The sequence below is a fragment of the Pholcus phalangioides genome, unplaced genomic scaffold, assembly GCF_987345545.1.
Source record: "Pholcus phalangioides strain wild (caught in Gottingen) unplaced genomic scaffold, Ppha-v1.0 ptg000009l_1, whole genome shotgun sequence".
In the NCBI taxonomy this organism is placed as follows: Eukaryota; Metazoa; Arthropoda; class Arachnida; order Araneae; family Pholcidae; genus Pholcus; species Pholcus phalangioides.
Window position 1 is genome coordinate 42,527,848 of NW_028301602.1, and position 25,977 is coordinate 42,553,824.

The window sequence follows — 25,977 nt, forward strand, 5'->3', positions numbered from 1 at the left end:
TATCTAAGAATTCATTTTAATCTATCATAACAGAGACAGCCAACCGTGACAGACAGTTCATAGACACATACCTCAAGGACAGAAGTGAAAATCATTCAAATTTTTTTGTCACATAAAACAACATATATTTTACATAAATTGTAAGAAAATATTTCTTTAGGATTACCAGATATATTTTGCTGGTCTTGCCAGGTGTGTAACATACTTTACAGACATAGACAAAAGTAAACAATGTTACCTTTGTGTATGTCATTTACGAAAATGTGTGGAATGTCCATATTTTTAAAACATTTGAAAGCGAGAAAAAAAAAAATCACATTGTGAACTTTGACATTAAGTAGGGCACAAATTCTTGTCATAGGACACACACAGACAGTCATTAGTTACATAGTGCCATTAGTGACATAATTATGACATGAATTACATACTGTGACATATGCTGGCAATGTTCCATTTTTTATCTCCAAATTTATTATTTTTGCTTGATTTACTTTGACAGTAATGATAGGTAACATTTATTATCTAATTGGATCCTACTAATTGGTAGTTTGGGAGGTGAAAGTCTGGTAACCCTAATTTACTGACATATAATTATATTGCGTTCAATTACTAGCGTCATTATATTTCGTTTCAACCTAGATTGCAATATTTAAAGATTAAAAAAGGGAGCAATTATGAGCGATTCTTATTGGCGAACTGTTGATCCTAGAGGCATACTTTCAATTAGAAAAAATATCCAGATAACGCGTAGACCTCACATGCTTCATTCATATTGCAAAGGGATGTATAGTTATTGAAATGAAAAAAATTAACTTTTACATAGACACCCTGTCCCCAAAAACTCAATTAGAAAGTTTTGGAACTGCCTCTCCTGAGCCAAAAAAACCATGTTTCTAAATGCAGTATACACTGCGATATTTAAATTCAAAAATCGGAGAAGAGTAGGGAAATAACAACCAGCGTAAATGAGGGGAAAGAAGCAATGCCTTTTAGTTTATGCTGTTCTTTCCGAACTTTCTCAAATTTTTGAATTAGAATATTTCAGCAAATAATTGCATTTAGAAACATGGAATTTTTTTTGTTGGCCTTAGGAGAGACAGGGCAACAACTTACTAATTGGGTTTTTGAGAACAGGGTGTCTGCATAAAAAGTTAATTTTTATATTTTAATAACTATGCAACATGAATGATAACTGAGTTCTAAATATTATTTGGATACTTTTTCTAATTGCAAGTATGCCTCCAAGATCACCATTTCACTGATAAAATGCTGTGGGGGTTATTATTTAATCATCCCGTATAAATATATAAAATTGACGAAGACCCACAAATAAATAAATAACATTCAATAAAATAATATATTCCATAACATATTATAACAACAGCAGTTTCTCTCTTGTACTAATACATTCCTATACGCGATTCGTCAAAAATTATTTCCGATATATTTTACAAAAAAGCCATTTGTTCTGAAGTAAATCTTTGTTTTTGTACGTATTAAAAAAATTAAATAAATATATATATATATATATACACATCAGGTCAAAACACCCCTCCCCCCCCCCGGTATTTGAATTCATTGCTTTGGTTTTTTTCTATATCCTGTAATAAATAACAGTTCAATAATTCATTTTGTTTTGATACGGTGGTGAGCAAGAGGAATAATTCAATCATCGTAGTCCTCATAGTCATAGTCACAAAACTCATCAGGCCCTGCTGATAAATGAGGGGGAAAAGTTAGTTTGACATAAATAAGGACATCAATCACATACATACTGTCTGAGCTAATGTGCACTAGACTAATATTGTATTTTCAAAAACTATGAATTAAAGCTTTATTAGATTTTAAGGTAATATAAAACAAAGATCTTTAATTATTTTATTTAATGAGAGAAATATGGGGAATTATATGTTTGCATAAAGATTTATTTAAATCACCATGCAATGAAATAAAAATCGTGAATAAATAATACAGTATGCTTAACCAGTCAACTGTCCAATTAATTTCTCAGAGCGTTACCCGCAGTGCCCACTTTTTTTTGAAGATGCATGTGCTTTTTCCCTTTTTTTTTTCCTTTTCTTGGAAGTAAATATTAAAATATTTTTTTATAGCATGTTTTTTTATAGCTTGAATGTGTCGAGACATAATATGACACCCCAAAAGTGGGGAGGGGCGGTCATAATGTCCTGTGACTAAAAGAAATGCTGTTGATGGATTTATGTGGAACCATAGTAGTTGAACCTTAGCTAAAAGATATGAGTAATAAAACAGATGTATCTTCGCAAGGGAGTTGGAAATTGAAACAAAAACGATGGGGTTACAGCTTTGCAAAGCATGACAAAGATAATAGTAATAATAATCTCAGACCTTGAAATATAATTGTCAACTCCATCTAGTGATGAGATAATAAAGTAGAAGGATGGCTGTACAGAGATGGCAGCACATGTATGACAAATTATTATGTCATATCTATGTGAAAAAGACCGAAAAGTCTGTGTGTCAGCAAATGCCTTCGTAGGCAACACCATTACGTATATCAGCGACGGCAAATACCGTCTTAACCACTTGACTGGTGAAAAAGATCAAAAAAATTCTGAGCAACGGCAAATGCTGTCGTAGGCACCAACATTACGTATGGCAGCGACGGCAAACGGCGTCGTAACCACTTGACTGGTTAATATACGGTATCCATAATAATAATTATACGTTTGCATAAAGATTTATTTAAATCACCATGCAATGAAATAAAAATCACGAATAAATAATACAGTATGAAATTGCATTGAATAAAATGGATGAAGAAAAATAGTTACTACTTAACCGTACATGCACGTCGTAAACATTCCTCGGGGGAATTTCCAACAAATTAGTACATGCCGGAACGTGTGTGTGGCCTTTTAAATATTTATGTTGTCAGAGTTGTGCTTGTTTTGTGTTATATTGATGTTAACCTCTGTCTCTTCCCCATACGAAAATATTGCTTATAACATTAATAAATTAACGACTCCATTACAACCACAGATATTTATTGAAAAAACAGAACTTGTGGGGTTTTTCAAAGGGGACAGACACACACATATGAAGTGTATGTGATATCCAGTACTGTATGCAACTATAAAAAAGTTATTTTATGTATAGTTTATTTTTCAAATATAATACTATAAAAGTCCACAATATACACAGGGCTCCCACTCCTCTTAGACAACATAATCATAGCATAATATAAAAAAAATATTTTTTTTGAAAAATTAAAATTGTTTTTTTTTTCATATCACACTACTTCAGTATCCTGTAAGATTGACTCAAGTCAGAGTAAAATGACAGAAATGACTTGTGGTAGCAAAAAATAATTTTTGGCCAAAATAGGGTACTAGCAACCACAGATAGTTTTTTCTGTCTCCCCTCACAATATATATATATAATATTCTTTTTTTTTGGAGTTTTCCACAGTCCAGTCTGTCAACTCTCTTTAACATTGCACACAGCAAATTATGAAGACGTAAGATTTTTAAGAATGACACTTTTTTGAGACCACTTCCAAGAGGTCACAGTTGTGCGACTACTTCAGAGAGAAAAATGTGTAAATTACAAGGTCCGATAGTTTTATTGTATTGTCCATCCATTTTTTTTAAAGGATTTGTTTAAATTTTAGTGCTGAATGCCAATCTAATCGTTGTTGACAAATGAAGCACTTTAATTTCTAGCTCTTTGCTGAGCATTGTAAATATTGTTTATGCCTCTGCATGCCCTAAAAATACAGAACACAATTGAATGTTATTAGGTGTCACCAGAGTCACAAAACCTAGAATAGGCTTATGTATTCAACTGCTTTGTTATGCAAACTGTTGTCTCACCTATACACAAAATGTGCACCATAATTTTGGATAATAATGAATGTTACTGCCCATGACCATGAATATTAGTAAATACAAAATCATTTTTTTTTCAACCAGATAGAAGTTTCTAATCACTGCTCTATTTGTTGAACTCTCAAACTAAGCAAATGAAAAATTAATAAATCAGCAAATGGTCCACATACACCCTCCCTCAAATAACTTCAAAACAATACAATGTCTGCTTTCGCAGAATCATTAATTGCAATCTACTACATCAGTGCTCAAAAGTATTTCTTTCATCTACACACGTCCAAGATATCTTGCTCATGTATGTAGAGGTCAAGGAGTATCATATAACAAATATAAACTCAATGTTTATATTTGTTATATAAAAAATTTATTATAACTTTTTTTTATAAATTATAAAAAAAGATATGTTTACTGTATATGATTTGTTCAATATAGATTCAACTGTTTTTTCAATTTTTTCTTCATCTCCCTTTTTTTCTGAAATGATCTATCTTTCATGTTTTTCCAACTTGTATGGATTTTTCCAACAGTATTCATAAATCATTTTTTTTCTGTGTTATTTAAAATCCATCCTAAAATCTTTGACATATGTAAAAGACATTTAATGTGAATGTCAAGCATCATATAATATTTTTGTTTTTCTTGAAAATATCATTTTGGAAGTTTTTTTTCCCTCTATTTTATGAAAACTCAATTTCTTTTAAAATTTTCTGTATCTGTAGCAATTATAATAATTCTTCGTCAGATTGAAATGAGAATTTAAACTTTACCAGTTTTCTACACACTTTGCACATTGTTTACTTTTAATGCAAATGATATTTGTTCATATTGTGCACAGTACGAAGAGTGCTTATTAGCATATTTTATCACCAGAATTAAAAAACAATAACCACAATTTACATACTTTCACCCCTGTGCTGGCTGAGCAGCTCTGCTGCAGAAAGATGTCTACTGAAGTTTGGAGCATCTTCATCTTCCTCCTCATCATCTTCAATTTCTTCATCATCTTCTGTTTTTAAAAAAAGATAAAAAAATGTATGATACATATGAAATACTAGCAAAAATATTCAGCATTTCATGGAAAAAATGACAAATGCACAAACTATGAAGGGTGTTTATTAGGAATAGCTTTATGGTCTTATGGTTCAGATAAGTAAAATAATGGTCAATTGCCGGAGAGTGGGACATTTGCTGATATTAATCATTCCATTACATTAAGAAGAGAAAAATATAAATCCTTGGAAAAACACAGGCTCTCTTTCTCATATGGTTCTTAATTTTAAAAAGAGGTTCTGTTCTAAAAACTGGCATTTTTCCTTTCTAGAAAGAAGGAAATTGGTTTCCTTGCATCCATGTCATAAATAAGAAAAAAAATAATAGTTCGAACACTTTTCTTCCTTAATAAATTTTTAAAAAACTGCTTATCTTGAAGGAGGCCCCAAATCAAGAGATTATTGTTAGCTATCTCTCACTCTAAAGACACCCATTGTGTGTTGAAAGGTCAAACTTTTTATTTGCTATTTTTGTTGGTTGCAATGTCTAAAAGGAAAACAAACACACACTAACAACAATTTCTCATTTTCTTTAATTTAAATAAAAATAACTACCTTCAACATCTACAACAGGTACATCTGTAACACCACTGTCTTCTGTACTGATAATTTCCTCTGGAAGCATTGTACTGGTACCTGCAGTTTCATCATGGGATTCTGTATTCTAAAATGAAGAAAATAAGAAAAAAAAAAGGTGAAATAAGTAAAAAAATCCATGCATGAATCTGTTTTTGTCCACCTTCATTTTTAGGTCATAACTTTACATGCTTTCATGAAATGAAAGTTCAACAACAGTTTATAACTCTATAATTGTTACAGTGTTGTAAAAAGAAATTAATATGACTGAATATAAGTGAGATTGAAATGTATTTTAATATATTTCATATATATATATTTAATATACAGGGTGATTATAAAAAAACTATCCCGACATATGGGCCCCTAACTATCATACCATTCACAGAAACTGAATGAAATTTTGGCATGAGGTATTTTGATGTATGCGCTCAAGAATGATATGGAAAGCAACAGTGTCACTCTAACAGTTACGGTTACAGAGAGAAAATTTCGAAAATATCAAATTGCAACACCAAGTTTTTTTGTATTGGAATGTGATCTCCATTGTGAAAAACCCTAAATAGCGTTCGAACGGCAACTGTAGCATGAAAATCACCAGCGGTAGATAGGCTAAAAATGAGGACAACCAATAAGGACAGAGCAGCAGCATAAAATAAAGCATTTTATTGTGTTTCAAAAATTTTCCACATGACCTTGTGGAGGACTAATCAGGCTGGGATCTCAGCCGAAGAAACGGTGTGACGAATGAAACGAACATTAATGCTCTGGTGCACGGCAAAGTCCTTTTTACTTTTTCCTTGCCTAGCTCCGGGGATTTTCGTGCTACAGGTGCCATTCCAACGCTATTTAGTGTTTTTCAGTATGGAGATCACATTCCAATACAAAAAACTTGGTGTTGCCATTTGATATTTTCGAAATTTTCTCACTGTAACTGTAACTGTTAGAGTGACACTGTTGTTTTCCATATCATTCTTGAGCCTCAAAATACCTTATGCCAAAATTTCATTCAGTTTCTGTGAATGGTATGATAGTTAGGGGCCCATATGTCGGGATAGTTTTTTTATAATCACCCCGTATTTGAAGTGGATAGTTTCATTTTGTTGAAATTTTTTTTTTTTTTAGAAAGTTAGCTGGTGCATTATTAGAGAACAAACATAGCATATTACATATTCATAGCTATATCACGTCTAAATTAGTGAATGATTCCAAGAAGAAAACTGTCGAACTGACTCTGGAAAAAGCATCAGTTTATATATGATAGAAATAGACTATGTTTTGCCTTACCTCACTGAGATATATTAAAAAAATAAATAAAACATTAACACTAAAGAATGACGGCCATAAGTAGTAGAAATTATCAATAAAGAGTCCCAGAAATTTTAAAAGTTACAAACCATTTGTTGCTCTGTAAGGACATCTTCATTGGTTTTCTGTGTTTCATTTCTCCTGTAATAAACAATGAAACATGATGAAACCTTAATTTTTCCTTTTCAAAATCATGAATCTCCAACTTTATGGAACTTTTATCACAGGCGATTCAAATTATGATTTATTTTATTTTTCAAATCTAAATCTAGAAATATTTGCATTTTGTAATGACCCAAATAAGACATTCATCAATGTTGAATGTTAATCACCTTGCATTGCCAATGATTGCAGATATACCCCTTCGTATAGATTTGGGTAGAGGCCCAAGAGGAACCTTTGATTTGGATGGCCTGGGTCTCTTCAGAGGTCGTTTATCACTAGATTCATTATTTTCAGGTTGAACGTCATCTTTCTCTGCATCAGCTTGAGCTATTTCAAAATTAAGGTTCTGTAAAACATTATAATCTAATTTTCTAGACATTTTCTTTTGTTGCATCATCTTTTCTATTGCTTCTTCTGCAGTATTGGCTTGTATGGGACCACGTTTCTGGCGTTTCCTTTTCTTAAAGGATAAAAATATACATAAAACAAACATCTACACATTTTCATTGAAGCAAATCATTCAAGTTGATATGCACACTATAATAAGCAGAAATTTGATAAGAAAGCACAAAAAAAAAATTAAAATATCAGTACGACTTCCCATTGATTAGCCATTTAGATATGCATACATCTGCAGAAAAGCAAATAAATTTGCAAAAAAAGGATTAGCCACAATACTTCAACCAATAGAATGTAACAAAATGGCAGAAGGGTATTATGAAAATTTTTGTTACCTTTTTTGGTTCCTTGTTGGCATTTTCAGCTTCTTCTAGTTTGCGCCTTTCTTCTTTTTCTGTCATAGGAATTAATTTCATAAAATAAGTTGACATCCATATAATTGCATGCTCAGCATATTACTATTTCACTTTTCATGAAAGAAATTGAAATATATCTTTTAAGCATTATAAGATTAATTAGGAAATATTTACTTAGAATTAGATTTCATAAAAGCTTGATTTCATTTAAGAGAATAAACAATGAAATTATTGGAGGGGGAGGGTGAGGTGCCTATTATGTACAAAAAGTAGACTGCTGAAAGAAATTCTATTGATTACACAATTAGTGCATATTGGCAAAATTTATTTATTTTTTACACCAATCCTAGAATTACTAGGATTATAAGGTTACAAAATTCAAAATTAACCATAGGTATATATTGAGAGTGACCACAGCGCAGAACAGTAAGAAACCTGAAACTGATGGAAAAGATTATGAAAAAATTTACATGTTCTCTTAAAATGTTTTTTTTAAACCCACAAATTGCAAAAATACTTGGAAATATAGCTTTTTGTATGAAGGGGAATAAAAAATCTTTTCATGTCCAAATCATCAATAAGCAATTTGGCAGCCTAATCATTATCTATTAGAGCAGTTTAGAAGGTTCGATTGAAATTAGTAAAAAGGAAGCCGAACTCTCTTACAAAAGAAAAAAAAACCTCACGATGAAAATTCAAAGATTATTTCAGGTTTATCTTAATGTTACGTATTACTCCATCATATCATACCACATTTAACTGTTTCATATTTTTCTACAAACATCCATGTACGATGAACAAGAAAGTAAATTTTGTTTAATTTTACCTTTCTGTTCTTTCAGATATTCTTTATTTGACTTGAACCAAAACTCTGTCTTGGATTTTGTTTCGTTGTCATCCATTATATACTGAAAAATAAATTATATTTTAAAGCCAATAAATTTTACACTTTACAATACAATAATTTCTTTCAGGAAGAGAAATTTAGATATCACTAGAATCAATGCTTTTGGTAATGAATGAAAAATAAACAGGAAAAAAAAATTAATTAATGTAATAAATATATCAGTATATTTGTCACATTTATATTTAAATTTGATTTAAAGAAAAACTGAAAATCTGCAGTAAATTTTATTTAGTAATATTTAAAGGTACAAAAATTTATATAACCAGTAAATATATAGTCAAATTTGATCAACACAAGAAGTGAAAGAGTCATGGATTCGCTCTTATTAACCATGATATTGATGAAAAATCGAAATGTGAAAATAATAAGCAACATTTCAAATTAGAAACATCATTAAACATAATGACAAACAGAAAATGTTTTCTTTCTGAAACAAGGTAGATTTTTGTGAATAAAAGCAAAAAATACCATACTATACAGACTTATGTGTTGTTAGATACTAAATATTATAAAATTAAGTATATACTAACAGAAGAAAGCTTTAGGAAAAAAAAAATCCAACTTAAAGCATCAAGATACACATATGATCTACCAATTATATATGAAATTACATTGCTTGTAAAATATGCATTTCAATTAGGGGATCCCCTTTGTTTTATACCAAGTGAAATCACCCTACCAATAAATTTTTTTTCTCAACTTCAATGCACTAAATAAAGAAAAAAGAAAGGCAAACTTACGGCATCTAATTCAGTATCATCCAGTCCAGAAATATCAAGATGACAAGTATCTTCTGAGCACTCTAAAAAATAAACAGTTAAATTCAATTTTTTTCATGGAAAAAACAATTTTTCCCAAACAATTGTAACATTTATGATGTTATAACAATTCATCTATATATATAAAATTGATTTTCTGTCTCTCTCTCTCTTTCTGTGTGTGTGTATGTTCTCTATACAAATCTACAATTTTAGATCGATCGCCGCCAAATTTTGCATATATACCAAATGGGACCTGACTTGAACGATAGGCTACTTTAAAATTTCTTCAGAGCAGGGCAAATGCCCCAAACGGGCAAAAATGGTTTTTGGACCTCAACAATCACTTTCGAAACGCTTACTTTGGTTACCGTGGTTCCCTAGCAATACGTTTCAGACGTACATATGCCTTTACAATGGTTTATCACTTCTTCAACGCTGCCAGAATATAAATAATAGTTTATGCCTTTATAATGGTTTGCCACATTTTCAATCTTCTCAGTAATGAGGCTTTTTGAATAGACGTCATAATCATCATAATCCCTTTGAGGGTCAGGTAAAGGATGATCCTCATAGAAATCAGTGTTAAAATTGCCGGTTTTAGTGTAGAAATGCGGAAATTCAGTGGGGTTTTCTGTCACATAAATAATTTTAAAAATTGTATTGAATTCTCGATTTTTGAAATATTGAGTTCGCTTAGAGATTAAATATGAAGTAATTAGCCGGACCTACTTTTGAGTTGGATATTCATGCAATAACATTGATTTCAACTTTTTATTTATATCTTCTCAAGCTTGAAAATGAAAATGCGTCTGTATTGTCTTTTAATATTCAACTGCATAAATTCATATACACTGGTGTAAGAAATTAAGAGAATTTGCAGACTTGATCGATTATCTCTAGAACTACTGTACCGATTTTAATGGAATTTGATATGTACATACATTGATACAATACAAAACAAATAACCATTCAATAATTTTAATACACACACATGATCGTGCATAACACTCGTTGGAGTTGGAAGGTATGAAACAGCGGTTGCAGAATAAACAAAAAAATGGGTTAATACATGGGTTAATAGGGAGGTATGGTCCCCTCTTACAGATATACAGGTCTCGCAGCGTGATTTCATACTTGAAATAAGATAGTTTATCATTTCCTGTGGCAATTGGTCCCACTCGTTCAGCAACGCTATTTTCATTTCCTGGATGGTTCCCGGAGGGGGGTTGGAAGTTGCAATTGCCCTCTCCAGAGCGTCCCAGACATGCTCTATAGGGTTAAGGTCTGGAGATCTGGCTGGCCAATCCATCCGGCGAATATCCTCACTCTCTAGAAAATCGTCGAGCAGAAGAGCTCTATGTGGCCTCACGTTATCGTCCATTAAAATGAACTCAGGAACAACTGCACCCCTGAAAAGGCAAACATAGGGCTCCAAGGCCTCATCCCTATACCTGACACCAGTCACAGTGCCTCTTTCAAAGACATGGAAAGGTGCGCGGCCATCCAACACGATGCCTGCCCAGACCATTAAACCTCCTCCGCCATAATGGTAGATTTCGCGGACATTGGAGGGTAGGTAGCGGGTCCCTGGTTCTCCCCATATGAAAGTATGGCGAGAATCGGTGCTTAGGCTGAACTGGGACTCATCAGTGAAGAGAACGGTCGCCCATTGATCCATACTCCAATCTCTATGCACCATGATAAATGGATTCTCCTGTCCGCAGAAGGGAGCAGGACGCAAACAGCAGGTCTTCTTGCAAACAACCCTCTCTCATGAAGTCTTTTGGAAACAGTCACCCTTGATACACAGGTTCCTGTGGCTGCATACAAGTCATGAGAGAGCTGAGAAGCTGTAGCACTCCTGTTACGCCTCGCTATAATCGACAAATGGCGATCTTCTCTAGCCATCGTGGCTCTTGGACAACCTTGCCACGGCTTTCTCTCGATGGATCCGGTATCCTCAAACTGTTTCCATAAGCTACACACGATGCTGGGCGTTAAATTGAACTCTCTACAAATCTGGACTTGAGATTGGCCTGCTTCTAGCCTCCCCACAATTCGCCACCTCACTCCATCATCTAAACGTTGGTGGTTACTCATTTTTACTGTTACAATTTGAAATTAACCGATTGCTATAAAATAACACCAAGAAATTCGCCGAGGTGTGCTAGCGAACGAAATGTGTCTTAACTTACGCACGCTTATAAAGCCTGTTTCTCTACTGGCTCCGCCTACACACATGTCCGTATGCTTACATATTTGATGTACAAGATTTGCATTTTTGTCTAGAAGTAGTGGTTTTACATTCAGTTCAGTTCTTTTCATGAAATTTGATAAAATATGCAAATTCTCTTAATTTATTTCACCAGTGTAGTTTAGGATGTTTTTAAAATTAATTATGGGCCCGTAAAACACATCGGAAAAATTCCACAGCTTTAATTAAGCATTTTTGAAAGCTGGAATAGGCAGAGATGGATATTTTGAAGTTCGGGGGGGGGGGGGGTGTGTTAAGGAAATCGAAATACTTAGCGGCCTTAAAAAAGAGAAAAATATTCATTTCTACGTTTCTTTAAATCTAAATTTGTTTCTTTCATGAGTCGCACTGGAAGTCACCATATTGGTTAACTTTGACACGGGTTGCATGTCCGTCAAAGAAAAAGGGAGATATGGCATGATGCAAAAAGCCTCATTGAAGAAAACCCAGGCAATGCCGGGTATTATAGCTAGTTACAAATAAAATTAATCATCTATTTAGAAAACCAAATGCTAATCAGATATGAGAAATATTGAATTTGTTATGGCCAAAATCCTGTCAATATGCACATTGGTAAGTTCATGGAGTGGCCAGAAACAAATGATCCAGCATTGATAATCAAAAGAAAATTGTTTAAATTTCTATGTATATAAAAATATGTCTAGTAAAGGATCATGGTAGTAAACTGTTTGGAAAATCATTTCAACTCCTAGTAATTATATTACAAATCATATTTTTTCATATCAGAAGATTACCTTACCTTGCATAGATTCCACTACTGAATCTTCATTAGTCTGAGACAAAGACACTGTGCTCTGTGAAGCAGATCCTATTCCACTGTCAGACGATGGAGGTTGATCCGATAGTAGTTGTTCGAGGTTTTCACATGACTTTTCTGAATTTTCAACAATTTCATCATTTGTCAAAATTCTATTTATTGTTTCGATTGTTTCACCAGCAATGTATTCCTCTGCAGTACTTTCTGCATTATCTTCGATGGGATGATTTTCCACAGAATCTGGAACCAAAGCTATAGATTAGCCTACTAGCTATTTTATTTTTAAAAAATAAATCAGATATAAAATATTTCTTTTATCCTCCTTACTATTTTCATTATCTCCGATCTTTAAAAGCTTTGCATAACGAGCAAATCTCTTCTCTCTTGCTTCTTCCATAGCCTTTTCTATAATGTTTTGATAGGTGGAAATTTCATTTGTTGCTTCTTCAAATTTGTTTTCATCTTCAAGCTAGGTGAATCAGTAAAAGGTAAGAAAAATAAGTATAGAATCAGCAAGATAAATTAATAATGTTAGAAGCAGGGTTGATAGGTATTTGAAAGCTTTAATGGTGATTATTTTACGTGTAAATGAATGAGTTCAATTATTTGTGTGTTACTGGATACTATGTGCAATGATTTAATTTTAGTGGAATATGAAGACCTGAAAATTCAAATATTTTATACTTAGTAGTTATGCTAAAATATTTCAAATTGAAAAAAAAAATTAATCTACATGAAAAAAAGGTTTTCATTATTTAACATATCATAGTGGCAATAAAAGTGGTACAAGTTCTTAGTGGATTCTGAATCTAGTTAGTGACAGTTTAAACAAGTTTTTGAAAGTCAAAAATCAAACCCTAAATTATAAAAGAAAGGATAAATCAATAAAAAAAAGCATCTGATAAACAAATAATGAAGTAATGTATAAGTTTGTAAGATAAATTAAATAAAAAATAAGTTAATTAAAATTTCACAAGAACTATATTAAATATGCTACACATAACACCATAACTTTAATTTGTTTGAACTACTAAATTAAAACAAACCAATTTTACATTCATAGACAAATATAACTAATATACAAACTTTCATTTTGTTCCGGCTACTTTGAATATTATGTCAAATGACAAAATTAATGATTTATGAAACAAATAAGGATTTTTTTGATGCTATAGAAATCCCTCATGAAAAATAAAAATATAATTCTCATAAATTAGATATGAAAATGTTAAGTTCAAATGAAATCTGTTTCAAAAGAAAAACTCACTTCTGCTAATTTTTTTTTACGAGCAGCTTTAAAAGCAGGAGGATCTTGCTCCTCTTCTAAATCGATTGTCATGAATTCATTCAGAGTAAGTCTACTAGATGGTGTATCACTGAACTCATTCAGTCTGTATATGACAATGGAAAGAAAAAAAAAACTGTTTCATTAAATAAAAAACACTTTAATAGGTTGAGATTGCTGCAAAATTTAAAACATATCAAAAGCATGCAGAAATATCCTCTCCACTTGTTAATGCAAGATTCCTCAAAAGATTGGTTTTGGTTATATTTTTGGAGATGATGATTACAAGAACATTCATTTCTGCCCCCATGGAGACTCAAACCCTGGTCTCTCGTTTGCCGGACGAGTGCACTAGTAGTACTACAAAATGCAAATTAAGAATAAATTTTGAGATAGGAAGTAAAAAACTGCAGAATAATAATTTTATGCAATTCAAAATCTAATAAAACAGCAGTAATGATAATGATTATTATTTCAGAAATAGTATTTTTTAATGCACAAACAAAAATTATGTATTTATTTTGCAATCAATCCTCTCAGTTTTATTTCTGAGATGTCTCACACTTATTTTGACAATAACAAGCTTGGATACTGTGTAAAAATTTTTTAATGGAATATTTTTCTTAACCCCCCCCCCCCTCCTTGCACCTGCTTTAAGTCAGTAAACAGCATATTTTATGAAAAAAGATGTGAAATTTTGGTGGAAGGGCATAGTGATTTCCACCATGATATTTATAGTGTGGATCTGGGTATTATGCAAGAGGAAAAAGTTGAGTACAAGATAAAAACATGGCTTTATGTGAAACAAAAAAAAAGGAAGTAAACTTGAAAATTTCATGAGGGAAAACACCAACTTTGCCATTTAAAAAAAAGAAAGTCTGTGAACCTTTTGCGAACTGTAGCTTGACATACTTTTACTACTTTGATCACATCATCAACAGTTCTGCTGAAATTGTGCATGCGAGCTGCAACAAGGAGAGCTGAAACCAACCAAAGACAAAAATTTAGATGTATGTAACATATTTCTTGATACAAGAGTCTTGAAAATAATACATTTTCTAGGGGCAAAAACACAATTTATATAAAATAAAAATATTCTGGAAACAAATGTTTGAAATTTCTTTCTAAATGCAAAGAAACAATTCATAATACAGTGGATCCCATTTATAATGTTCCTCCTTAAGACTTGTTTACAAGTGTAGTCTCACCACTTACTAATACTCATTGATATATTTCCCATTTCAAAAACTTCCTTGCTTATGTTTTTTATGGTGGTTTTTGAAAATATTATAAGCAGGATCCCCTGTATTTGAAATTCATTTTAACTTGACTTGTTGACATGTTTTACAATAATAATGTTCATGGTGAATTTCTTCGAAATATTTGTATATTTGTTTTGACACACACACACACACACCACCACCACCATCATAAGTACCACAAGCTTTCAAAATAATATTTTTTAAAACTTTAGTATTGTGGTGGACAGACCAAGCAATACATTAGTCTATTTTGAATCAATTCCTGTGCTCTAGATCAGGGATTCTCAGATTTTTTGTGGTCATGTGAATCTTGAGACACTGAGTAGAACTTTGAATACCCTAAAGAGCCCCAGCACAATGGTTTGGAGAAGCTGTCTTGATTAATGCTTAAAAATGTAATTTTATACCCAAAATATGTTGATTGGGATTCACTGGTCTAATATATACATTCCATTATATATAATATAATGGAATATAATATATTCCAGGCAAGGAAAATTTGAATCAATAATCAACATGATTAAGAATGTTATTTATTTAAAGTCTCATCTTGTAAAAGAAAATAAGTTTTTTAAGCTACTTATATATGTGTAAGCCAATAAACAATCATGCAAAATATATCCACCCCCCTTTCCTGTGATACTAAGTTCTAGCTATTGGTTTAAAATGTTCCCTTTTTGAGAAATATTGTAGCCAAGGGTAAAATCTATTTTCTTGGATAGGCATGAAAGAAATCAATAGCATGGAAGTGCAGCATGAGCCTATCAAGGCCTACTTTGATAAATAAACCTGATACACAAAGTAGCCAAAAACTGAGGGTACCTCAATCAAATTAAAACTTTCTTATACATGTTATTGAATACCATCTGCTCTTTAGACATAGGGTTTTTGTGCATAGCAAAGAGACACCTGCCATGTAGTGTTAGTATTATTCGATGTTGAAGTGTGAGCCGGACGCATGCAAGAAAATGTGCTCCCGATGAGTCTCTGATCTATCATAATTTGATCATTTAATTAAATCTCTCATATTAACTATGTTGTCTCTTCCATCAAGAAAAGTCTCATTCGTTTAGTTAACCCATCAAGTTTTACAATTTAGTATTTAGAGATAAATTATGAATTTAAGCACTAATACGCTAAAGTAATATATATGATGAAATAAAAATGATAGAACTTATCATTAAAAAATGATAGGGAAAATGAATCCATTAATTTGGGCTTAAATCCATAGATTATTTTCATTTCATGAAAAGTGCATGATACAAGTAAAAGAATACTCACCAGCACCACAAAGACCAGATGGTCTTCTCCCAGTGTGCATCCAATCCCTTTTCATTCTTTGAACTAGACGAGATGCTGTAACTGAAACCTCATGTGTCTTGTCAGCGAATTGCAACTGATGGGCAAATCTCAAGATGTATAAACTAGGATCTGGAAAGTTATAGATCTCATACATATATACTGTTTTATCATCACAGTTTTCAAAACATTATAAAGTACTATAATTTTTATATGCATATGTATGAACCATAACAGTGCTTCATAAATAAAATTAATTCTATCTTTTCTAAGTTTTTCTAACATTGCCTCAAAGTTTATAGGGAATGGTCTTAAGAGTGAATCTTTTGATTTTTGATTAAAAAAGCCCACCTTGGATTGACCTAATCTTTTCTAGTGTTCTAGAAAATATGATGGCATAATAGTCTTGTTAAGGTATTATATAGACCTATATAAATAACTACTTCATGCTTATACTTACCGATTGCTGGTATGTTTATGCACAAAAGAGTAGACAATCTCAGGTATGTTTTTCCCAAATCATAAACATTTATCTACCATTTAAAAAGAAAATAAAACATCATATTGAATATCTCTATTGTGACAAATTAACTGAAAATGAAAAATAAATACAGTGACCTCTCACTTGTGCATCAGTGCAAGAGAACAAGGAAAAATGTGCATAAGTAAGGGAGGCATATAAGTGAATAGTATTATTTACCTGTATATTATTGACCCGGAGTGCAGAATTTGACTTATAATTGAGAGAAACATATAAGTTAGAGAGTACATAAGTGAGAGATCACCATAATATAAATTATTTTGTTTTAAAATTATGGAAGAGTTGTATGATAAGCTAAACTACAGTTAGATCTCTGTGAAATCTTGCTCCCTAATAAAAATGATTTCATAAGTGGGGCAATTTAATAATGAATACTCTCAATTTACTAATTATTATGCTTGGGACATTTAAAAACTGCTGGTGTAAGAAGGAGGATATTAAAAATGATGAGGTTACACTGAAGTATGCCTGCATTTAACACATCTTTTTCTGACATCAGTTTTAGGGAATTGTCAAAATAATCTAATTCCCAAAATAAAGGAACCCAGATTTGCCTATCCTTGTGTGTGTGTAAACGTTTTGATATCTTGCAAAAGATGTGAGACGGGATGGATCTGGCCATGCCACATATCTACTTTACTACCACACCCACTTTGGCCCATATATTGCCATATGGCAATTTCCAACCAGTGGAGTTGGGTGGGAAATGAAGACACCTTCTATTGGTGGCCGCCCCAGGCTTGATAGGTAAAGAACTTGTTTCTGATGTCCTATGCCCAGATTTGAACCCATGTACCTTAATGATAACATTCATAGTGGAAGACAAGCATCTTACCACCGTACCACTTGGGAGCAAATGCCACAAATCTAGCATTCACAATGAATTATGTATGATTTTTTCGATAGGGGAATTCCCTTTTCAACTCAAGGGAAGGTGGTATTGAAAAAAAAACAAACAAATAAAACACAATCTTGGCTCATCCCTCCCTTTACTTATGCAAGTAATTTAACATTATTTTTTGGTGGCCCTGTATGGTGGTACCTACACGCACAGGACTATTTTTTTCTATTCAAAAAGCTTTCTTCTGTACATCTTACCCCGTCTGAAGAAATAAGGAGAAATTTCACTGTATAACAAATATGACAGGTAACTAAATAAAATGATTACACTTACATGCAGAATGTCACTCAAGTCCAGAAGCATGTCTGAATCAAAGTTAAGAATTGAATGAAACTTTGAAAACAAAAAACAAATTCATGTTTGAATTTAAAAAAAGTTATTAGTTATTTGGTTCTCACTATTATTTACATTAATTAATTAATTAATTTGGTTAATCTTATTGCCACATGATCAGTTTGGGTACTCAGACTAACAAGAACTATAGTTGAGAGCTAATTTGGAATGAATCAAGGAGGGCTGGAATCCCTGCAACTTGAATACAAGTTTGTCAAACCCAAGCTAAACAACACTTCCATATTTCTTGGAAAATACCCTCATATTCCCATGAAAAAGAAAAAGTAATAAAGTAAATAATATAAGGATATTATAGTAATTTTTTAAGTAAGAAAATTTCAGGTTTTCAATTAATTTTATTACATATGCAAAAAGAAGAGTACTAGTAAATTAACTTAAAACAAAATTTTTCAGAACTTAAGAGAACTTCTTTTAAGATCATTTTATTAACTTTTTCATTGTGCACAAATGTAGCAATTAAGCATCTCTATAAATCAGTGTCTATAGGGAAATTCTATAGGAATTGCTAATTTAATTTCATACTTCATTATTTCAACTTTATTTCACAGTAGTTATTATTATACTGTAAATATATATATTTTTACAGAATGAGACAGTTTATCAATACATAACCCTTAACCAGTCAGCCGTCCAATTAATTTGTTCGCCATTTTTTTTTCCTTTTTTAAAAGTTTGAAGCTGAAATGAATTTTCCAGATTAACATTTTTTATGAACACATTCAAATCAGTATTTCTTAAAGGTGATAGAAGCTACAGGCATAACATAGGATTCTATGAGCTTGCTTGAATTGAGGGGGAGAGTGCGATGAGAGAATATTTTCTGGAAAAGGGGCGATGGAACAGAAAGTTTGGGAAACCATAATTTAAACTGACTTCATGTTCTTCACTGTTTTTTAAAATCATCAAAAAAAAAAAAAAAAAAAAATTATAATTGAAATAATTACTAATTAGTTTTCAAAAATTGAAATAATTAGATTAAAAATAGGCATGGCCGCATATGCCATCATAACCACTTGTCTGGATAACAAATTCATGGTTTAAAAATTTTGAAGTTAGCTTTGTTGGAGAACTTGAGAAAATAAGTATTTCAACTAAAATAACGAGCTAGTTCAATTATGTGGGGGGAAAATAATTCTTTGTCATAAAATGATAGCCATTTATGTGGTCACCCTTAACAAAACCTTAGATTATTAGGTATTTTTTATTTTCATTTTTTTTTGAAAAAAAGGCTGCCAGTTAAATCAGTTAAATATATTTCAGAATGTGGAGAGAAAAATAGATGAAATTCACCCAAAAATCACCACTCACTTAGCTATGATAGAGTATTATAAATATGAAAAAATGATTATACATTTTTTCTCAAAAGCTTGATATTTTTTAAATCCCCCAAAACATTGAAATTAAATATAAAACTTAAGGATACGAGGAGTTTCTTCCTTTCTGCATACCATGTAGACACAGGCGGCAACAACTTGGGCGTTCTTTCGACCTTGTGTAAACTTCTTCATCAGTGCCATCTTGTAGAAGTTATGAGCTATATCAATACATCTTTCCGGCAACTTGAGTTGAGAACAAAGATTTGAGATGTTACGTCGAGCTGCAAATAAAATATAATAAAAAGTCTACCCTTTTTTCCCCCTTCAAACACTATTTTGCTCAAACATAATACATCTAAATCTGTTTAATTTACACTTGTGACATTCAAATACTTCCATTTCAATATAAACAGGAAAACTTTAACTTGACATAATCTCACAGCAATGTGTACATGCAAAAAAATGATGACAATATGAAAAAAAGAATTTTTACCATTTTGCAGAGTAATAACACGTGATTCTTTGCCCAAGCCATAAGTATGACCAAGATTTAGTCCACTCGCAATATTACCTGGAAAAGAACACACATAGATATAACGTTAGCTTCAATATTTTCCCCACTGGATTTTAAAAATAAAGTAAAAAAATTCAATTAAAATAGACGCAGTTAATTCAGAAAATCTTTAATTTTGATTTCTATTAGCAGACAAAAGTGATATAGTAATACCATTTTTCTGGAAAGTTCATTGTAGCATCTATGCAATATTTTTTGGACGCAACACTTACATGTCTATAGCATAATTTCGGAGGTTAAGTTGATGCAGCGCTTACGTAGAGTTTCACTTTGAAAAACTAAATCTCAAAGGAATTGGTTATGAATATTATTGTATAACGTATTCAAAATATCAACCACTTAAAGTACATTTTAACTCAACCAGAACTGTTTCTGAGCATTTAACAAGCATTTTTCAACAAATATTTGTTTGTAGAATGAAAGAAAACAGTAATTGCATGAAATTATTTGCTTACGTAGAGTTTCACTTTGAAAAACTAAATCTCAAAGGAATTGGTTATGAATATTATTGTATAACGTATTCAAAATATCAACCACTTAAAGTACATTTTAACTCAACCAGAACTGTTTCTGAGCATTTAACAAGCATTTTTCAACAAATATTTGTTTGTAGAATGAAAGAAAACAGTAATTGCATGAAATTTTAATTTTAATCTGGAAAGGTATGTATACGTATACCAGTGCAGCGCTTATGTTAAGTTCACAATTTTATTTTTACTTCTTTTCTCACACTAAGACATCTGGGTTCCCATCTCCAATGGACATATTGAAACCTTCACAAAAGATGGATGTATTAGAGTTTTTTGACACTGCAACAACACAGAGGCTATATTGTCTCTCCTCATGCTAAAAGCATGAATGTGCAATGTCCTTGGGGGAAAAAAAAAATGTGGGAAATGATTTGAATGTTTACAGTATTCATATTACTTTATGGACAGTTATTTTCCTAAAATGCTTTGTAACATGCATTTAAATAGGGTGTCAAACATTTGCATTTCTGGCATATATCATTGTGGCACAATATCATTATAGAAGGCATCACTGTATAAGATTTTTACTGAAAATCATTTACCATTCATTTTGGAATAAGTATCATATATCGTCATGCTAGAAGTATGAATGTGTAAATTTTCACCTTTTTTATCAGCTGGTAGGATACCTTATTTTGCTATCAACACTTTGATAGCAAAATAAGGTATCCTATATCTATCTATATTATCATCTTTCTCTATATCTATCTATATATTGGTATCTTTTTCTTTCATTCCTTTTCCAAGAAATCGTAAAACCGAAATCTGCCAAAAGAATTCTCCGCAACAGACAATATCGAAACTTACAATTTTTATCCCTATTGGATGTTGACCCCCACCCATAGCGCAAAAAAGGGACCCATCATATAGAACAAAGAAGCAAAGGATTATTGAAGTACCCACGGACAATGTCAAAAAGTTCTTAGAATGGTAAAACACGGGCAATTTTAAAAACCAGTTGTAGTAAAGGGACAAAAGTCGTAGTCTACTTAAGCGGAGTTAAGCCAAACATTTGTCGAGTTAGAGAGTTCCCCCTTCATTGAAATTAGTATTGGGCCAACCAAGGGAATAATAGATGTTGAGTTATTCGGATAGCTAAGTTATCCTCGTGTCAAGTTACTGAGAGTCTACTGTATATTCCATCTACAACAATAACACCTCTATAACGGTGTATATATTTATATATATATTTTACCCATCCCTTGAGTATCATTATATAGGTGCGTTTCACAGTATTTGCAGCGAATGTATGAATAAAATGAAGAAAAAATTAAAAAATGTAGAAGACAATAATTTCAGATTTATAGCATCTTTTCCCATTTGAATCACACAAATAAAAATGACATCAATCTTAAGATACAGGAATTCTTTGCTTTATGAGTTTTCACTATGATATGATTTTAAAAAGTTGTTTAAAAATTACAAATAGCAATTTTGTAACTTCTCTTAGAGAATGTAGATAGCACCCATACATGATGGGTTCCTGAATATATATTATTTATCAACTCAAGATTGCATGTAAAATTTTTTGGACCTTTATAAACTTACTATTGAAGATCTTCAATGAACTATGTGACTGGTGAGAGGGGGTTAAAATCATGTCAGGAGCTAATCCAGATGATTGGATAAAATAACCCTGATGAGACTAGAAAAGCGTAAAATAGAGTTGTGTGCACAAAATGAATTTTAAACTTTCTAATATTTCTTTTGTTAACTGGTGAAACTCTTGTATTTGTTTTATCTTCCAAGAGATATATATTACTGCCTTACCCATAGACAGAGAGAGTAGAGATATATTAATATCTTACCTATATTAAATTTTACTCAGTTTACATTATTTCATAGAAGTAATTTATATTGAAAAGAAAGGAACATAGTTTGGTGAGACTATTGAAAAAAGTTTTTTTTTTTTTTACCATCTGCACTAACAAGCTGGCCAATAGCCCTAGTGGCTCCACTACAATCCTGAGCATATTGTACTTCATTTACAATAATGGACTCTTCCAGGACGGAACCACACTGCATACAAACAGCATCTCCTCTGGACGGATCCAGATCGATATCTGAACAGCCACAATGATGACATTGTCCACTTGGCATGGTAATGTATTATGTTAATCTGAAAAAAAAGACTGAATTAGTTTCCATAAAGTCAAAATTTTGAAAGATAATTTTTATAAATAGATTTTTACTTCAGGAGTGTATTTAATTTACCTTTTGAGACTGGCAGAAGCAATCAGAAAAAAAAAATCACTTAATCCGAGAAGGATTTATGCTCGAGTAGAGGTAGGTCTATACATTTTCAGGTGGAGTACACAATCATCTCAAAAGGGTGTTCACTGACATGGTTTAAACCAGGTCTGGACAAATCGTAAAAAAAATCTAGTCACTAGAATAATTTTTACCTGAAGAAAAAGGCCCAAAATAGTGTTTCTTTTGAATTTTTGAGGGCACAGTGACCCTCTTTCATGTTAACAGATATGCTGCTATAAATTCCAAATATTTTGGGCCACTCTCAGCCTGCAATTTAGTAACTATACAAAGAAAATTTTAGTCGACAATACTAATGTTTTAGTCACCATGGCAATCTGGTGATTGGGATTTGTCTAGCTCTAGTTTAAATTATAGTCGCAATTTTTGAATAAGAGATCGACATGGATTGGTTAAATTCAAGTTTTTAACCTATTCATGCTAATCTCTTATACAAAAACTGTGACTATAGTTTAAGCCATGTCGGTGAATACCACCCTTGGTGGGCTTGGTGAGTGTGTTGGGCTATTGATATCACAAAAAGTTCATACTCTTGAAAATTCTGCACTTTTTTTTTTGATAACGAGAAAATGTTTTTCAGAATACAGTTTGTCTTTAATGCAAACACAAATCAAATATTTTTTATGTTGGATGCAATCAAACCACTGATTTGCTTGGTACAAAATATTTTTGGTGCCTTTTCAACTTTGTCTTCCTAAGGTACAACCATATTATGCATACAGAAATATGTTTTTTTATCCGATATATAACATGAATAGCTCTGCCAATGAAAATCAGTCCCTTATAAAAAAAATTATCCACTGATAAATTGATATAAAACTTAATTAAGCCATTTTGTTTATTGACAATGACAGCATAATTTTTGTACTGTCTTTCAACTTTAATTAAGTTATACATAAAAAATATTAGGCGCTAATTCCAATTTTTTCAGTCGCTATGGCAACAAGGGATCTTTTCCAGCCCTGATTTAGACTACTCATATCCGAAATGGGTTCACCCAGGGCTGTCTTTTAACAGTACCATGGGCCCTTAACCAAAAAAGATTCATCTCCAGCCAGTGCTGTCTTAATGCATGGACACGGCCGATGGCCTCAAGAGTGCGGGGAGGGGGCTCTCCAAGACCAAGCATGAAAATTTGTAAGCAACTACTTCTAATCAGGTGGGCAGTGCCGTATTTACGGAGGGGGCTTATCGAGCTATATCCCAGGGTGGCAAGTTCTGGGGGTTTCAGATTTGAGGAACGAGTGACCAAGAAAACTAGTAAAATGGGAGAAGGACACGCAAATTTGTATAGCAATATTTGACCCTCAATAAATCCGCTTTTGTCCAAACAGCTGACTAGGTCAGTGAATGATGAAGAGTGACCTAGAGTGTGTGCAAGAATGCGAATGATTTCAGTGCCTTGGAGAGTGTGTGTATGAGCACTGGAGTGACTTACAGACACAGGAGTGGTGGGGAAGGGACATAGGCGGAGATTGACTTGGAAGTCTGGGGGGGGGCAAGGTCATTATTTCTGGGGGGGGGCACGATGATGATGATGTCAGCTCATATATACATTAGATCAGTCGACTTCACCTTTGACGCTGGGGGGGGGGGGGAAGACCAAGCGGGTTGTAGCGCAGGGTGGCACATTGGAGGGAAGAGTAGTCAAGAAACTTAACTAGAATGGGAGAAGGGTGCAAAATTCGTGTAGCTGACGGGCGGCAAAACCATAAATGCACCTCTGCATGTGGGGGGGGGGGGGGGGAAACATGATATTCTCAAGACGGTCCTCCGTCAGTTAAGAGATTTTTTTTCCGCGAATAAAGTTTAGCTTAAAAAAAAAAAAATATTTAACAAAATAAAGCCATTAAACAATTCCTCAAAAGCCGTCTCTCGGTACGAGGAAAACAAGTTTCACGAACGAGCGACAGCGGGGTTCGAACTCCGAACCGCCGCCTCATGCATCACCCATCATAAGCCTGAAATCATGACCACGCGTCCAAAATTAACAAACAAACTAACATGAAAAAGTATACATATTACGTACCTTGATGATCGAAGAAAATTCTCACAAATTAATGAACGATTAAAAAAGGACTGGAAATGCCTTCTAAGTAGTTCTGTATGTTTTGTTGACTATTTTAAAAATGTACATGTGAAATTTGCGCACTAAACGAGGCATGATGAAATACTCATACGCATCATGCCAGTTAGAAAATTAACGCAGCACTGATTGAATCCATCAAGAAAAATAATTTTGTTATTGATTTCACTTGTTCCAGACGATTTCCTAGAGCAATTAAAATTTCATGAATTAATTAATTAGTCGGTCGAATTAACCTCGTCTGCTACTACCTACTCCTATTGAGGAAAGAAGAGTATTGGGGTGGAGTGGGGAGATGTGAAGGGAAGAGGCGATGATGTATGTGAAAGTCTACCGACTTCATCAACGAGTCAGCGATTTTCACATTTGTGATTGGTTTGACGACTATAATAACGTTTGTGACTATAGATTTTTGGTCACCTGTCGTTCTGAATACGCATTGGAGCGAAAGTTGCATTTTGAAGCTGATTACGAACAGCAATCAGGATTTTAAAGCTCAATTAGCCGCAAATGATCTCAAGAGCTAATCACTTCATGATTTAATTTATTACAGTTTAATCTTCGAAGACGGGGCTGTGTGTTTGCAGAGGTGGATTCAGGGTTTTGTCACCTGTATGTGTGTGAGCTTTTCTTTCTTTTTTTCTAATCGGACACAACTCCGGTCAGTCGCCATGAGCAACTTCCTTCCGAATGAGTTAGCGGAAGTGTGCATGTGTACCTGCACAGTATTTTATATATATAGTGTTGTGAACGAATTTTCAGTGCTGCCATCTATTTTGCAATCTATGAGTCAAGTGTATAATGATTGAACATCTATAACGTTTTAGGCTCGTTGCTCTCAGTGACAACACTTTTTAACGGCGAGATCGGCTCATATTCGCATCTCGAAGTTCGGAACCACGCAAAACCAACTTCAGGTGACCACCAACTGTGCCACTGGTGGGGTTTGAACCAGGATCCTCGCGATGCGAGTCCGTCACTATGACCACACGACCACACAGCGGCCAGCCCGGGAGTAATACAAATTCTGCCTCTTCCAACTTTCTAGTTTAAGCTTTAAAAAAAGAACTAATCGAAGTTCGATTAATTGCTCTTATTAAAGAGACTTTTCTTTGAAGGCAAAGATTGTGGCTCGA

The 25,977-nt window shown here is 32.8% G+C and overlaps 1 protein-coding gene across 3 annotated transcripts; it reads right to left on the reverse strand.

The window, feature by feature from the left end:
* Brf (Brf RNA polymerase III subunit) lies at positions 1 to 25,115 on the reverse strand. 3 transcript variants are annotated; one of them, XM_089236245.1, is made up of 19 exons: positions 24,785 to 25,115; positions 22,401 to 22,603; positions 19,874 to 19,951; positions 19,488 to 19,661; positions 17,984 to 18,015; positions 16,729 to 16,801; positions 16,251 to 16,400; positions 14,594 to 14,687; positions 13,690 to 13,813; positions 12,750 to 12,891; positions 12,405 to 12,662; positions 9,370 to 9,431; positions 8,549 to 8,630; positions 7,702 to 7,760; positions 7,135 to 7,427; positions 6,892 to 6,943; positions 5,474 to 5,582; positions 4,771 to 4,875; positions 1 to 1,712 (listed from the first exon to the last, which is right to left on the reverse strand). In XM_089236245.1, the coding sequence occupies exons 2-19, from the start codon at positions 22,582 to 22,584 to the stop codon at positions 1,666 to 1,668; spliced, it is 2,118 nt and encodes a 705-aa protein (XP_089092371.1). In that variant the 5' UTR covers positions 22,585 to 22,603; positions 24,785 to 25,115; the 3' UTR covers positions 1 to 1,665. The 3 variants fall into 3 exon arrangements, with proteins under 3 accessions (XP_089092371.1, XP_089092369.1, XP_089092370.1); XM_089236243.1 differs by having other exon boundaries at positions 1 to 1,715; XM_089236244.1 differs by lacking the exon at positions 24,785 to 25,115 and adding an exon at positions 22,699 to 24,266 and having other exon boundaries at positions 1 to 1,715.
* Positions 25,116 to 25,977: the final 862 nt, after the last annotated feature.

Bases quoted from the DNA above. Each gene is read 5' to 3' on its own strand.
- Brf (XM_089236243.1), bottom strand. From the start codon at position 22,584: ATGCCAAGTGGACAATGTCATCATTGTGGCTGTTCAGATATCGATCTG. The intron at 13,814-14,593 runs GTTCACAGACTT...TGTCATATACAG, and splicing joins CAAGCTACAGTTCGCAAAAG to ACTGAATGAGTTCAGTGATA. The intron at 7,761-8,548 runs GTAAAATTAAAC...TTCCTATGACAG, and splicing joins ATATCTGAAAGAACAGAAAG to AAAAAGAAGAAAGGCGCAAA.